The 15,836-nt window shown below is 37.6% G+C and overlaps 1 protein-coding gene across 4 annotated transcripts in view; it reads left to right on the top strand.

Moving 5' to 3' along the window:
• The window catches only part of Srek1 (splicing regulatory glutamic acid and lysine rich protein 1), a 33,640-nt gene extending 19,919 nt beyond the window's left edge, over positions 1-13,721 (top strand). For all 4 annotated transcript variants that reach the window (XM_031359822.1, XM_031359821.1, XM_031359824.1 and 1 more), the window contains exons 8-12: positions 2,643-2,762; positions 3,054-3,362; positions 6,964-7,059; positions 10,269-10,413; positions 11,614-13,721. In XM_031359822.1, the coding sequence (XP_031215682.1) occupies positions 2,643-2,762; positions 3,054-3,362; positions 6,964-7,059; positions 10,269-10,413; positions 11,614-11,766 (823 nt within the window). In that variant the 3' untranslated portion in view covers positions 11,767-13,721. The remainder of the gene's footprint in view (positions 1-2,642; positions 2,763-3,053; positions 3,363-6,963; positions 7,060-10,268; positions 10,414-11,613) is intronic.
• Positions 13,722-15,836: the final 2,115 nt, after the last annotated feature.

Raw genomic sequence — 15,836 nt, 5'->3', positions numbered from 1 at the left:
AATTAGTGGCTCTTGGCATACATGTATAAACACAAATATACATGATAAATATACTTTATGCATGCATATTGAAATACACATAGGCTAATGACAAGAAAAAATGAATAACTTTCATTCAAGACATACAACTTGAGGATTTTGACCTGAGAATCTTCCTACACTTTACCCCACTCCCCAGCTGACTTAAGTAGGGCAATTTAGATTATAATGTCACAAGTTTCTAGAATTTTACTTCTCAGACAGAAAACTATTCCCATGAAAGTTTTGTTTGTTTGTTTTTTTGAGATAAGGTTTTTCTGTATAGCCCTGGCTGTCCTAGAACTCACTCTGTAGACTAGGCTGGCCTTGAACTCAGAAATCCGCCTGCCTCTGCCTCCCAAGTGCTGGGATTAAAGGCATGCACCACTACTCCTGGCTCCCATGAAAGTTTTGGAAGTTGAGTTGAGTTCCAGTCAATTCTCAGGGAGCAGGAGAGATTGGATAATGGGTGCCAAAGTACATAGAGTAAACAGAATAAGTTCTTACCTGCTACCACACATAGGATGCTTATAGTTTATAGCAATTTATCATATATTTTAGAACTAGAAGAAATGAGTTCAAAATCTGCTGTTAATAAATATCACATGCTTAAGGAGAAGGGTATGGGGTTACACTGACTTTCATCACTACACTTTGTACACATGTATGCAGTTATCATACTGTACCGCAGAAGTAGATAGCATCCTGTGTGTGTTCATTAAAAGGGAGTGGTGACAGTTGCGTTCACCATCCCTCTCCCTTCTTTTGCAGTTCCTCTGATGGTAAGAAAGAGAAAGGAGTGAATGTCCTTGGCTAGGATTTGAGGAGTATATTTCTGCTTTGCCTAGATTTTCCTGTTTGTTTTATTCACAGGGTTAGTGTTGGGAAAAAAGGGCATTTCTATGATTATTGTATTTTAGGTTACATAAACTTGACAGATCAGATTAGGAACTATACGAAGTAGTGTTTGAATGGAAATAATTGATGTACAATTGAGCTTTGATACAGTGTAATGGTAAGTTGCTATTTGTCATTTAATTTGAAAATAATTTCTAGACCCTTTAACATGAGCTATACATAAACAAATTTTGGATAAGTGAAAATGTACTTGCTAATAAGATTTCATTAGCAATTGGGGGTAGTCTAGGGATGCTTCTGGTCTCAAATCCCACTTCAGACTTTTTAAAAAAAATTCTTTTTTTATAGGATTTGTTCTAATTTATTTTATTAGAACATGACTATCAGTGGGGCTGGTGAGATAGCTCAGCAGGTAGAGGTTATTTTCACCAAGCCTGGAACCTGAATTCAATCCCTGGGACCCACATGTTAGAAGGAAGAACCCACTCTACAAGTTGTCAGACTTTCACGTGTGCTTAGGCTCTTACATGTGCACACATACACACACTAAGTAATGTAATTAAAACAAACCACTACCGTGACAATGAATTTGATGTTTATAAAGCATGTTGTGAAAAGCTTACATATCCCTGGCCTCTTTGGAAGAAAGATGAAAGTTTACCTATATGCTAATTTAAACATTTACTCTGCTAGGGGCTATAAGGCACTTTGCAAACATCTGATTGAGCCCTCTTGATAACCTTGGGAAGTGTAGATGGGATTCAGACTGCAGAGAAACATGGACTTGTACAGAACAGGGACTTAGCCAGAGCTCACAGTCACTGTGGCAGAGGTCCCTTTTGGATCCACACTGTGAGACTCAATACCTGACCACTTCCATATTTAAGCTATGTAAATGTGTTCTGCTACACTTTAGAGGAAATTTGTCCTTTTGTTTTGCTGTGAATCAAATCCAGGGCATTACATCTTCTATAAACTTTCATTGAGCTACATTGGCAACCCTACTTTATATTTTAGTAAATAGTGCCTACGATATTTGAGTATGAAAAATAACACTAAAACTATATCCAGTTATTTTAGTGGGGCCTCCTCAGAACTGAAATAAGTTATGTTTTTCTGGGGAGGATAATAGAGTAATAGAGGTTTCTTTTACTAGCTGATTATAATTAGAGTTATAAGATCAAGATATCATATCTGACGTTTGAATACCTGATTTCTCATGCTTCATTTGTTACATTATTACTATCATCAATACTATCCTTCCATATATATTCTATTAAAATATTTTTTATGAATGTGTTCTTTGACAACTTTATTACTTTCTTCCTAATATTTGTTATGACAAACAGTGCAAGGCCACTTATAGAAATTGTTGAAACTTACACCTGCTCCCTTCAGGATGAATCACAGCTAGCTTACAAAGAAGCCAGGAATTAGAGACAATCTGTGATGTGAAAACTGGGGCCGACGGAACAGTCTACAGATTTGAGGCATGTGATGTTCTGATGAAAAGGAAAGCTATTCCTGACAGAGAAAATAACTTAAATTATTTTTGTTTTGTGTTCTACACAATATAATATAGCTGGTAAACTTTCCAGTAATTTAATTTGCTATTATAATGAAAACATTATAGAAGGGTCATTTAAGATCTTAATAAATAGGATAGTTTTTCTAAATGATCTTATTTGAATATAAGAATTCTTAGCTTTTTTGGAGTTGAAATTCTAAGAATAAGTTTTGATATCTTTACAATTTATTTTTTTTAGGAGTAGATCCCATAATAGGTCACGTTCAAGACAAAAAGATAGACGTAGATCCAAGAGCCCACACAAGAAACGCTCTAAGTCTAGGGAGAGGCGGAAGTCAAGGAGCCGGTCTCGATCACGGTGAGTTCTTGAGTGGTAACAGAGAGTTTAAATTTTATCACTGTTTTCACTCATGTGCAGTTGTGACTCAGGTTTATTAGAAATAAGGCGTTCTTGTTGTTGCTTTAGTGTCTAAGATTGTGGTTCAGCTCAGCCTGCTATACCTCAGGTCCACACCTGAGTTACACAGAAATTTCTAATTTATTTGTAGTCAATGCAGATGATTTTATTGGTAACTGTGTAGAAAAAGAGGCCTCTTCTTTTTGAGAGAGAATTATTTTAGCCAAAAATTTATTTGTTTGTTTTTTTAAGGGACAAGAGAAAAGATACCCGAGAAAAGGTGAAGGAAAGAGTGAAGGACAAAGAGAGGGAAAAGGAGAGAGAGAGGGAAAAGGAGCGTGAAAAAGACAAGGAACGGGGTAAAAACAAAGATAAAGACCGAGAGAAGGAAAAGGACCATGAAAAGGAGCGGGACAAAGAGAAGGAGAAGGAACAAGATAAAGACAAGGAGCGGGAAAAAGACAGATCCAAAGAGACAGATGAAAAACGGAAGAAGGAGAAGAAGTCCAGAACACCACCCCGAAGTTACAATGCATCACGACGATCTCGTAGTACCAGCAGGTTTGGTGATCCATAACTTCTGTGTGTGCGTGCATGTGCACAGGCCTGTGGGTGCTGGTGTGTGGAGGTCATGGGGTGACATTGGATAAGACACAGTAGACTAGGCTGGTTAGCCAGTTAGCCCTGGGGATATGCTTGTCTCTGCCTCGCCAGTACTGGCATTAAAGACGCATGCTACCAAGGCTGTTTCTGTTAATCATGTATTGTGCTTTTCCACATGGGTTCTGGAGGCAGAACTCGGGCCTCGTGCTTGCTTGACAAACGCTTTACTGACTGAACTATCACTGCACCTTGCTTAAACTTTAGCCAAGAGGGACTGATGCGTACATTTCTAACTGAAGGGGGAAGACTACTCAATGCAAGCATAGTAGTTAGTAACATTTACCCTTAATTACCAAGTCAACTTTTCTCCAGCAGAGGGATTTCTACATCATTGAACCTTCTGGACCAAATATTTGGACATACTTAGCTGTCTTTCATAATGCAATATTTAAGTCTGGTTAATTTTTACTTACTATTTTTCTTAGAGAAAGGCATATGATGGGGAGAATGTTTTTCAAATGCCTGTGTAAAAATTCTTGTATGATAGAGACTTTGTTGTCTCTCTAGAGTGGTATGGTAAATCTCAGCTGTTACGTGATTTCCAAAGTCATAGTGTGATTCCTGTCTGTCAACTAAGTTAACTTCCATTATGCTTTATGTATGATGTTTAAGTAGTATTCTCCTTTGTTAGTTTTAAACATTAGATCTTTGCCTTTTAGGACTATTTTTTCCACTTACTAGTAGATATACTGCCACCAGGTGGCAGCATGTTGCTATGGTAACAGCTACAAAATGAGAATCTTCCTCAAGGTTGTTTAAACCCTTTATCCCTTATTCCAGATGATTCTGTGATGATAAGTTAAACCCAGTCTTTAAAAAAACATTTAAAAATAAATGTTTGAATAAATTTTAAAGTTGGTTTTTCATTTCATACAAGTTGATAAATGAATATATTTCCTAGTTTGAAAAATGTCATTTTATAGCTTATTTTTCACGCTAGCCTATTAAAAGATAATAAAAGCCAATTGTAGTGTTCATTGGGTGCTGAGATAACAGGCCAAATTTAGTTCTTAGTTGACTTAAGTTTGTCACCTTATTTACTGCTTCCAGCAAGGTTGTGAGACCGTTAGACTGTGGTACTTAAAACTGGCTCAGAACCATGAAGTTGAAAACAGTAACACCGGGCACAACAGGCTCAACATGGAAACATTGAAATGTGTTTAAACAGCCTTTCCCTGGGTATCAGCCTTACCTGGGACTGCACTCTGGTTGCAGGGATTGTGTTGGTCATGTTGAGGGTACCATCATGTTACTCTGCTTCACAGCAGTAAATGATTTGAATCCTTTTTAATTAGTATCATAAGCTTATTTTTCCACAGACTCTGAAATGCTTGCTGGCTTTCTTCCATTGCTTGCTCATGCTTGCTTGTACTAGCTCTCTCTTGTGTGCTTGCTTGCTCACGCTCTCTCTCTTTCTCTCTTGCCCTCACTCTCTCTCTTGCTGGCTTGCTTGCTTGCTTACTTTTACTCTCTCTCGCTCCTGCTCTTGCTCTTTTTTTGACAGTCTATGTAGCTCTCAATATGTAGACCTAGCTGGCCTCAAACTCAGAAGATCATGTGACTCTCCAAAATGCTTGGATTAAATGTGTGCACCACAATGCCTGGCTCTTTTTATGTTTAAGGGAATTAAAGGGTTCAAATTCAGTCCTGAAGATATTCTTAAAACTCTGGGACCTAGAGACCAAATGAGCTGGGAAGTAGGTTGGTGAATGACGGTGTGTGCATACATTGGTTGTCTGAGAGTTCTGTTAGGAGTAACACCAGTGCTGAGCAGCAGCTCTAGTTTGTTAGGATCTAGTAGGTCCTTCCTTTTCTAACGTTCTGAGTAACTGCTCAAACACATCTACTTCATACTTTTATTAACAACATTGTCTCCTAACCTGTATTTTCAAAGTAAGATTTGATACTTAAAAAATGTTGAATACTTAAAAATTACTGTTATGAAAGAGAAGGAAAGGCAGAGTGTTACTCAGTGCTTTTCTACCATGTGTGAGTAGGGTTTGATTTTTCCGATATTCTGTTTCTGCTCCCCACAAAAAAATAGAATCTTTATCAATTGAGCACCTGCTGTGTGCCAGGCTCTGTTCCTGACAAGTTACTGGTGTTACCCTCTAGCCCCAACACAACCCAGGAAGTCTGGAGTTACTGGCTTTGGGTTCTCTGTTTTATGAAAGAAAACGAAAAGCAATAGTATTGAAAACATGAATTTCAGAAGATTGATATTTTAGTTGTGTGGTCAGTGGTTCTGAGAGCTGCTGCTCCTCTTGTGTGTGGGATGTGTGTGCAGTGTGTGCATTTATGTTTGCATGTGTTAAGATTAGAGGTCAGTCTCTGGCTTCCTCTGTCATTCTCCACCTGAGTTTTTTGAGACAAGGTCTCAGTGAACTTGAAATCATTGACTGCCCAGGCTGGCTAGCAAGTCTCCCAGCTCCTCCTGTTTCTGCCTCCTGGTGCAGGCCTACAGGTATGTGCCACTCTGCCTGGCCTTTTCCATGGGTGTTTGGGTAGCAAGTACTTTATCCACTGAGCAGTTGCCCCCAGCCCTTCTCAAAATTCCTTGTTTAAGATTATTGGCTATATTAATCACGTGTTAAATATGTTTTCATACCTCATCCCTTGAGTTGTGGATGTGGTGAAGTTCATTGATTCTAAGTTAGTCACTCTTAAATATGATATAGTTTAGAATATTATCTGTTTATGTTAATTTTTTTCTTTTTGCTTATTATTTCCTTATCTAAATTTCAGATTTTAACTACTTGTATAAATTTATGCATTAATTTTAAATGACTGGAACAACAGTAATGATAGTAATCTAGAAGGGAATGCAGTCTCTCAATAAGTTACTTAAATGCTTTTCTATTATTCTGACATATCTAAGCCTTAGCAAGATAACTTATCTTACAATTTTTCCAGACTTTGTTACTTTGTTAGAAAATCTTTGCAGTGATGCAAGAGGAGCCAGAAGCACAGTGATGGGAAAGATTTTAGTTACTAAGAGAGAAGACACTTGAGTCTCAGCCAGCCTTGATATTTTTTCCATCTGGAAAATTGTTCTAGTGAAACCCATCACTTTGTATACTAACTTGAAGAATTAAAAAGAATTTAAAGTATGTCAATGAAAAGGAGGTTGCCCTCTATTTTCTCCTGAAATTTTAGATGATGCTTTTGTCAACGATAAATGTATCATTCATAATTTGATCTACACTAAAACCAGGTAATAAAACATGATTTTAACAAGAGTTTAATGGGCCTGTAAGGGAGTAAGGGAATGTCTCGGGCACAGCACTGTCTGCCATGTGGGAGGGCCTGGGTCTGATCTCCAGGATCCCTTTAACCCTCTCCCAGTGAAAATAGAAATAATCTAGGCTGATAGTACAAGCCTACAGTCTCAACACTAAGGAACTTAAACATTAAAAAAATAAAATAATCAAACTTTATAGTTTGAACTGTCCTTAATTTCAGTTGCTGATTTTAGAAATTGATCTGTTTTGTCTTTTAGGGAAAGGCGGAGGAGGAGGAGCAGGAGTTCTTCCAGATCGCCAAGAACATCAAAGACCGTAAAAAGAAAGTCTTCTAGGTCTCCGTCCCCTAGGGGGTAGGTGATGCTTCTGCTAAGATGGAAAGAAGGGTCAGGAAGTAAAAAGGACTTTCTTCTTCAATCTCTTTTTTAAGTTTTGGTTTTTGAATGGCAAATATATTTGTATTCTTCAGAATACAGATTAGTTTTTAAAACCATCAGCTTTCACCTGTGTGCTCATCCAGTCTGTCCTTATAGGAACTGACCATTGCAAGTCCCCCTCCCCCCTAGGTTTGTATAGTTACACATGCAAGTGTGTAATTGTTTGCTTAGATTAAAAAGTAGCACGGAACAGATAGGGGTCATACCTTTTGCCATTCTTCACTATAAGAAGTATGTCTGCAGTGGTGAGGGAATCTCTCCGTTCCTTTTGATGCTGCTGGCTGGGACATTGGATCTCTGACAGTGCTGTTTTCCTTCTGCCTTCTTCCCATGCACTGTTTATTTCAGCTTTTGTCTGTTCATTTTTACGTAATTAGACAAATAGGTATTTTCCATTTTTTTTTTCTAACACAAAGGATAGCATAGTCTTGTGTATTTGTGTGATCAGTGACTGCCCAGGTCTCATTGGTGTTTACACACCAGTAGACCAGACAACCCTTGAACTTGTGGTCATGAACTGGTACTACGTCTGTTCATCTGTTTTTGTTTTTTAAATTTAATTTATTATTATTGTGTGTGAGCATGTGGATGTGCATGGAGGGGCACATATGTGCCCCAGTGTGTGTGTGGAGGCTAAAGACCGTCTTTTTCAAATTAGTTCTCTCCTACATCTATGTGGGTTCCAGAAATAGGACTTGTGGTTCAGGTCACACAGTGCATGTGTTACTCTGAGCCATTTAGTCAACCCTTTGATGTATTTTGAGGTAATTTTTGTATATGCTTAGAGGTAGGATTCCAACTTCATTCTTTGGCATTGGATTTTAAGTTTTCTCAGCACCACTGTTGAAAACAGCCGTTTTATCATTGAATGATGGTCTTGGCACCCATCTTGAAAATCATCTGACTTGGTATGCATGAGTTTATTCTAGGCTATTCCACAGGCCTACATGCTTGTCCTGAGGCAAGGACCGTGTTCTCAGGTACTTGGTAGTTTGTAGTCATTGTGAAATCAGAAATTGTGAGTCACTTAACCATTTTTTTTTTTTTTTTTGCTTTTAAAAATATTTATATATTTATTTATCTTGTGTGCATGTGCCTGAGTGTATATATGTTCACAACGTGTATATACAGAAGCCCGTAGAGGTAAGAAGATGATATTAGATTCTCTAGAACTGTAGGTTTTTCTGAAAGTGCATTGAATGCTCTTAACAGCTGTGCCATCTCCAGCCTCAGCTTGGTTCTTCTAAAAATCATTTTGGCTATGTGGAGAGCCTTGAAGGTGTCATGCAAGGTTTAGGATATATTTCTCATGTGTCTGCTGCTGATGTTGTTAATGGTGTTTGTAGGGATTGTATTGAGTCTGTGTGTTGTTTTGGCTGGTGTTCTTTATGGCATTCAGTCTTGCCTGCCAGTGTGCCTTCTGTACATTTTTATTGCTGGGCTGTGCTAGTTAGTATATGAATTGGTGGTTTGTTTTTGTTATCTTCAGTTAAATTGATTGTATTTTCTTAAAAATGTTATTGCTGTTTTATTTGTGATTATATGTTTGTGTGTGGGTTTGTGCATGTGAGCACAATACCTGCAGAGGCCAGAAGGGGGTAGGGGGAGCTACAGGCAGTTGGGACCTGCCTGATGTCTTCTACATGCTTACCAACTGAGCCTCCTCTCTGGCTCTTGTATTTTATTATTTATGATGCCTCAATGTATCAGTCTTTTATTTTTTTAAGCCATATATAAAGACATATAGCAGACATGATGATGCTTTGTTTTGAGGCACTTCAGGGTTTTTTTGGTTTCTTGTTTGTTTTGCTTTGCCTTGTAAAGTTTCTTGCAACAAATTTATATTTTTTTTGTTTGTTTTATGTATGTAGTTATAGGTGTGGCTAGAAATTTCTTTTAACCTAGAATTCACCCATGTTTACTTCTAGTATTTAGTCATTTCATTTAAAAGTAAGTTGAGTCTCTAAGCCAATTTGGTTTGTTTCTGTTGTTTAGAATGGCATGTGTGTCTTGTTTCATCACCTTGCCAAAGGTTGTCCCCAAACCTCCTATAAAACACCATTTTCCCCAGTGACCTGAAATAGTACCTTTGTTGCAACAGATTTTCATTTGTTTTGGATCTGCTTCATAGTTGTCCTCATTATTTCCATTAATTTTGGGTCTACTTTTAAACTACTCATAAGAGGGAACTACTCATATTTCCATATTAGAGCCATCTTGGCCAGATCACATGCAGTTATGTTTTTCAAATGATATGCATAATTCCCCCTCCTCCCCATAATCTTAGGGACTTGTGATTTTTTTTTTTTTTAATTTTTTTTTTCAGTAGTGCATTTTGTGTGTTTTAGGTTTGGCTTTGAATTGTTGGTTCCTGTTTCTAACAGTAGATGAAGTGGGCAAGGGGTATAGTAAGTTACTTGAAGTTCTAACATTTACTGTAGCTATTCTGTTTCTGCTTCTTGGTTTTTCTTTTTTCTTTGTTATTCTCTGTTAAAAATCATGTAAGTCTCAGAGATCAAACTCAGGCCATTATGTTTGATTTCAGCTAAGCCATTCCATTTTACTGGTCTCTTTTATTCCCTCTTGAATGTTCACACATCATCCTATGAAAACATTATACACTAGTACGTGGTATATTCAGAGAATTATGAGAACAACAAACTCTGTAGGGTTAGGGATTCAGTGGGAAAGTTTCCATTACAGGAAAACAGTGTCTGGGTTTAGTGCAGCATTTCCTACATACTGTTGATATGTGGTAGGCAAATCTGTATGAGGAGCCACTATATGCAGTTTATGCTGACTGTAGTTGGTTTTTAATCTCATCCTTAATTTCCGTATATAAGTATATCTTGAGCATTTAAAACGTCGTAAATTGATGGTACCAAGTTGTGTCTTAAAGGAACATGTGGTGGCTACTGCTGAAATCACTTTAACTCTGAGTGAAGCGAAGGGTGGAGTAGGTTAGGTTGGAGGACCTAGTTTTGTTACTTTGCCAATCCAGTTGACTAGCATGCTTATTTACATTGCATTGTTTCAGGTAGCCTGTGTTAGATAAGGATTGCTGTCAAGAGTGTAGAGAGTAGGTCTTCAAATTCTCAAAGATGACTCTTGCATTTTCAATATAGCCGAAATAAGAAAGATAAAAAGAGAGAAAAAGAACGGGACCACATCAGTGACAGGAGAGAAAGAGAGCGTTCCACCTCCACAAAAAAGAGTTCTAGTGACCGAGACGGGAAGGAGAAGGTGGAGAAGACTAACACACCAGTTAAGGTAAGCCGCCCAGCCAGGGCCTGCATGAGAGAGAAGCGCTGCCCACCCATGAGTGCGGTGCCCCAGCCGTCTCCCCAGGGGCAGCAGTGCCCTGTGCACTCTAGCTGTTCATTCATACTGCCTTTTGAAGAGCTGAGAACCAGTGAAAACGTAAGCATCTTCATTCCTTATTTTGGAGAGTCAGTAAATAACATCCAAGGAGAGAATTGTAGAGAATCTCCGGGTTACAAGTGTATGTAATATTCTCAGTGTACATTTTAACAAAATTGAAGGGACTTTATTGTCATTGGTTTTTGTAATGTAAAGCTAAAACTAAGTTTGATGTGTAATACATAATTGAAACCAAATTTTCTAATACAGAATTGAAAACTAAGCTCCCTAATTAAGCTTTTTCTTGGAAACTAAGTACTTGTGAATTATGGCAGTTCACTCCTTGCTATCTTGTCATGTATTTGAAAATAAGATTCTGGAATTTTGATACTGGAATTTGATACGGGGGTTTGTCATCATCTGTGACATCAGCAGTACTTATTGAGCATTCTTTGTTCTCCTCTGATCCTTCCTTAGCCCGAGGGCAGAATTTTGAACTGCTTTTCTTTCTTTCTTTTTTTTTTTTTTCCAAGACAGGGTTTCTCTGTGTAGCCCTGGCTGTCCTGGAGCTCACTCAGTAGACCAGGCTGGCCTTCAACTCAGAAATCCACCTGCCTCTTGGACTGCTTTTCAAGGAAGAAGAGTGATTTCTTTCTGCACATGTTTACATTTATTTCTTGTAGTGTATTAGAAAGCTATTTGGCTTCTTTTGTTTTACAAGGCTGATTTTGAAGAGCTAGAATTTCTATTTACCTGTTGTATTCTGATTTTGTTAACCATCTTTTGTGGGGAATAACATACAAAGGACAAGTTGATGCATGTGATTGCTTTTTTTTTTTTTTTGGTTTTTCGAGACAGGGTTTCTCTGTGTAACCTTGGCTGTCCTGGAACTCACTCTGTAGACCAGGCTGGCCTCGAACTCAGAAATCTGCCTGCCTCCGCCTCCCAAGTGCTGGGATTAAAGGCGTGCCCCACCACTGCCCTGCTCGATTGCATGTTTTTTTAATGAAAGAAAACAATTCGTTTTATTCACAAAAGACACACCATTTAGGCACAATTATAGATGACTATTGTACATGATAGTAAACATGCACTTGATGTTTTTTGCAGGAGAAGGAACACAGTAAAGAGGCAGATTTAACTGTGAGCAAAGATACAGATGAGAAAGGCTCTCCAAGGACTGAGGAAGAAAATAAAGTACAGCACAATGGGAATTGCCAACCAAATGAAGACAGCATGTGCAGCAAGGCCAATGCCGTGTAGGCCCACCTGCTCTGTCTCCTCCACGGTGGGATCAAACCCAAAGCTTTCAGTTCAAAACAAGGTGTAAATGGAAAAAGAAACCCATATGTGGTAACTAAAGCTTTTCCAGCTATGAGGTGACATTGGGGACATCTTGTTACTGAGCATGGACATCATGAAATACCAGATGTTACCCAAACTGACTATCTTCTGAAGTCTGCATTTCCATGGTGGCTGCCACGTTTGTCATGTGGGTGCATCAGTGTTTTCCAGAAAAGCAGAGATCCAGAGTGGAACTACCCACGGAGATGAGCAGTGGAGGCTCTTTAAAAAAAAAAAAATGCTAGTTACTGAATTTTGTATTGTTTTACTTTTTTTAAAAAAAAAATTTTCAATATATACAGTTTGATGATGTGCTTGAAATTTGTGCAAATATACATACACTTGTGCAAATTATGTAAGAAGTTTTAATATTGACTTCACAGGGACTACAGTGATTGTGGTAAATCCTCACTAATGGGTTTTCTTTTGCTCACTGTTTCGGACATCAGTTTTTCTTTAAAACAGTTTTACAGATTAACATTGCTTAAATAAGTGATTAAAAACCAACTGACAATGCATGCTATTGTTCTTCAGAAGAAGAGCAGCTGTGTTGAATACTAATAACGTATTCAGTGTTTAGAGTCATTGGGTCTGCCATAAAATGAGCATTTCTTCTTAAACTTCCTTAACATTTCCAAGCTCATGAATAATATCACAGTGTGTCTCGTCAGCTGTAGGTGGCAGAGATGTCCTTAGAGAAAGGAAACTGAGTTTTCAAACTGGGCTATTGGAGCACAAGCTGAAGCTTTAGTGCCTTCTACAATGTGTGGTGTACTGTTTGCTAGGGTTTTTATGTGCTAGTCGTTCTTAATTCATACAGAATCCAGATGGCTGTATTCTAGTCACACCCATGGGAAGTGCTCAAGTGGTGTGTCAGAAGCACTTCTTAATTCAGATAAGAAAAGGAAGTCCTGTTTACAAGATATGTGGCGGTTCAAACAACAATGTAGTTTGGGGACCACCAGTTTTATACTGTGATGATTAAACAGGAGACATGCTCTTATATGATCAGAGGAAACCTATGAGTTGACTTCATTGGATGGCCTTAATATTACCTTGCAGTCATTTTCTCCCAATGATGGAGAATTATACTTAAAGGAAGGACTAGGAACATATGGAGAGGTAAATTTGCATTTAATGATATGCGTACTCTGAAGAGACAAGGTCATCCATCAGTCTTAGACTCAACTTTTTGCAGAAGGTATGCAAGTAGTAAAACAACATTTGTGTTCATGTTTTCTCCAAAACTATACATTCTAGTTAATGCACTATTCATTATTGTTATGTTTCCAAAACAAACAAAACTCCACTTTTAATTTGCAAAAGGTTATTTGAAAATCAAGTGTAATTATTTTAGCAGAACCTAATACAATCAAATTACTCAGTTGCCTTACCTCATGAAGAGTTATTTTCACAGATTTAAAAAGCCAAGTAGCACTTTAGTTTCTTGGTTTCAGCTTGTCTTTTTTTTCACATTAATATTGTGGAAACTAAAATCTGAAGACTAGAAAGGCCCTTTCTGCAAATCACAAAGCCTGGTTCGGTTATGAAGCTGCTTAATCATCTTCAGGTGTTCAGAGTTACTGTGTGTATGTGTGTGTTTTCTTTTTTGTCACTGTGTACATTAAACTTTTGGAAAATGCTTTACTATGTAAAGTATAGATGGCCATTTTAATCATTTAGCCACATACGGTTGGCTAATAAACAGCTTATTCTGGTATAGAAATACTTGGACACCTGTGGAGAGATGTGAAGGAGTGTCTCACTTCAATCGCTGTCTTATTTATGAAATGTAAGTAGACTAGAGCAAATGTTGGAATCGTTGTTATTTTTTAGTACCATTTCTCTAATAAAGTTGAGTATTTTAGCGGAAAGAGTCTTCAGTTTCCATTCCGCTCTGGTTTTGTGTGCCGTGTGGAGGGTGTCTACGAGGCCTATGCAAACCTTCGCAGTGTTTCTAGAGCAGCCCTTTAAAGCTAGGGCATTTCCTCTCCTGTTTTCATGGTGGAAATTAACACTTAATTCCTACCGCTAATTACCTTTCATTTGGGTATTTATTTTGCTCAAATAATCATTAATGTATAAAATGGTTTTAAAACTCAGAATGAGTAGGTATATAAGAGAAAAGGAAGTCAGACACTATGGGATTTGGTCTGGCAGTTGTGTGGGAGTGAGGCACTTGGGGAGGCAGGCACTCCTGGTCTTTGTTTTTATTCCTTTACTGTTTTTTTCAAATACTGTTTTTCACCTAAGATAGATGCTGTCAGGAAGAGGGGTTGGGGGTTGGGGACCAGAACTGTCTCCTACTGACAGCTAGTGTGGTCGGTCTCTTCCTCTTTCTAGACAGTCTGATACTGTGGACAGCTTCTGTATGCACACTGAGCTGATAGAAGCACTAACCTGGTGGCTTTATAGTTATGGGCTGTAGCAGGTTTTTAATTAACTTCTGATGACTCTCGCTGTGGTCGCTGTTTCCATCTGAACTCTAGTTAGCTAGGACTAAAAGACACTATTCAGCTTGTAGTCTTCTCCATGGTTAGAATTCTTTTTTAAAATACATTGTGTCTATTGAGTATTTATCTTTATGTTAGAGGCTTAAATTTTGATATACTCAATTACAAATAAAGAAAACATTGTTTAATCAAGATGGTTTATTATTTTTTTGGTCAAGAAAAATTTAAGATACTAATATTGCTATCCTTCTGTCTTTGTACTTTCATTTTAAAATTGAGGAAAGATCCAACCTTTTCTCTAGACCCATCTTAACCTATGAAATTATTTAAACTTAAAGATTATGAAGCTCACTATTAGGCTTTAAATATTTTTAGTTTACAGTGCATCACAGATAGAGTACAATTTCATTTCATGTTAGTTGAGTCAGCAGCTAGAGTCCGTTTGTTTGGAGGGCTGCATTGAATCATAGGACGTGTCTGAGCCGTGGGAAAGAGGGTTTGAGTGAGTGAGCTATAAAGTTGGCCTTGCTACAGAAATGCAGTGATGGTTCACCATGTGTTTGTTTTCCCCACTGAATGTTTTCTCATATTTATTTGCTAATAGGCACTTAAATTATTTTCAGATTCCCACATGTAATGCTCTTCCTTATTCCTATTTCTGGAAGCAGGAATCTAATAGAAATATTACAAAATAATTTTGTAAAATGAAATTTATTTCCTACTTAATTTGTAGGTCAGCCTTTCATTTTCTTCTATCTTTGTATTGTAAATGATTTCACCTGGGGAGTGAGTGATTCATTAAAAACTTATGCCACTTACGGCTTCTGGTCCATAATCAGGTTAGATTTAGTAATAGAACTTTTTACATTCTGGGCTAAGATATGCTTATAGTTTCTGGAATTGATTTGTTTATAGTTAATATTTCCTTTATTTTTTTCCTTGCTGTTAAAGACTGAAGCCAGGGTTTCACACCTGACAGTACTCTTATCACTGAACTGCAACCCAACTCATAACAATATATTTAAAAGTAGGTTTTTAATCTTGCCTGATATTTAAGTTTACTGGCAACTAACATTTTAACTTGGAAAGTTGCTAGTTTGGGAGTGATGACATTTAAATCCTAGGGTCCAAATGGAGTAGCAGTCTTGGTTAACTTTTATTTGACATTCCTGACTATGTAAGTTCAGATTCATCAAACTCATACTGAGAGAATTGTTGAATTCTACAAGTAAATGGTACCAGTAGGTAACACATGATTGGGGAATAACCCAGAGAACTTATTACCGTACAAGATTAAATATACTAAGTAACTGTATAGGCAGTTTTGTAGATTAATAGAATGGTACTATAGACCATCAAAAGGAAAGTTACTGCTAAGCATAAAGATACTGCCTGGGTGTGAGTCTGAGTAGAACTGATTTTACATGATTTTAGTAAAGAGGCACCAAATGAGGCTGCTATTATGTCGCTATATTTTTAATAAAATGAAAATCTTGAATCTTTCCACTGTTGAGTAGTAATTTCATCTCCTGAGAC

The sequence above is a fragment of the Mastomys coucha genome, unplaced genomic scaffold, assembly GCF_008632895.1.
Source record: "Mastomys coucha isolate ucsf_1 unplaced genomic scaffold, UCSF_Mcou_1 pScaffold8, whole genome shotgun sequence".
Taxonomy (NCBI): Eukaryota; Metazoa; Chordata; class Mammalia; order Rodentia; family Muridae; genus Mastomys; species Mastomys coucha.
This window is presented reverse-complemented; position numbering and strand designations above follow the sequence as displayed.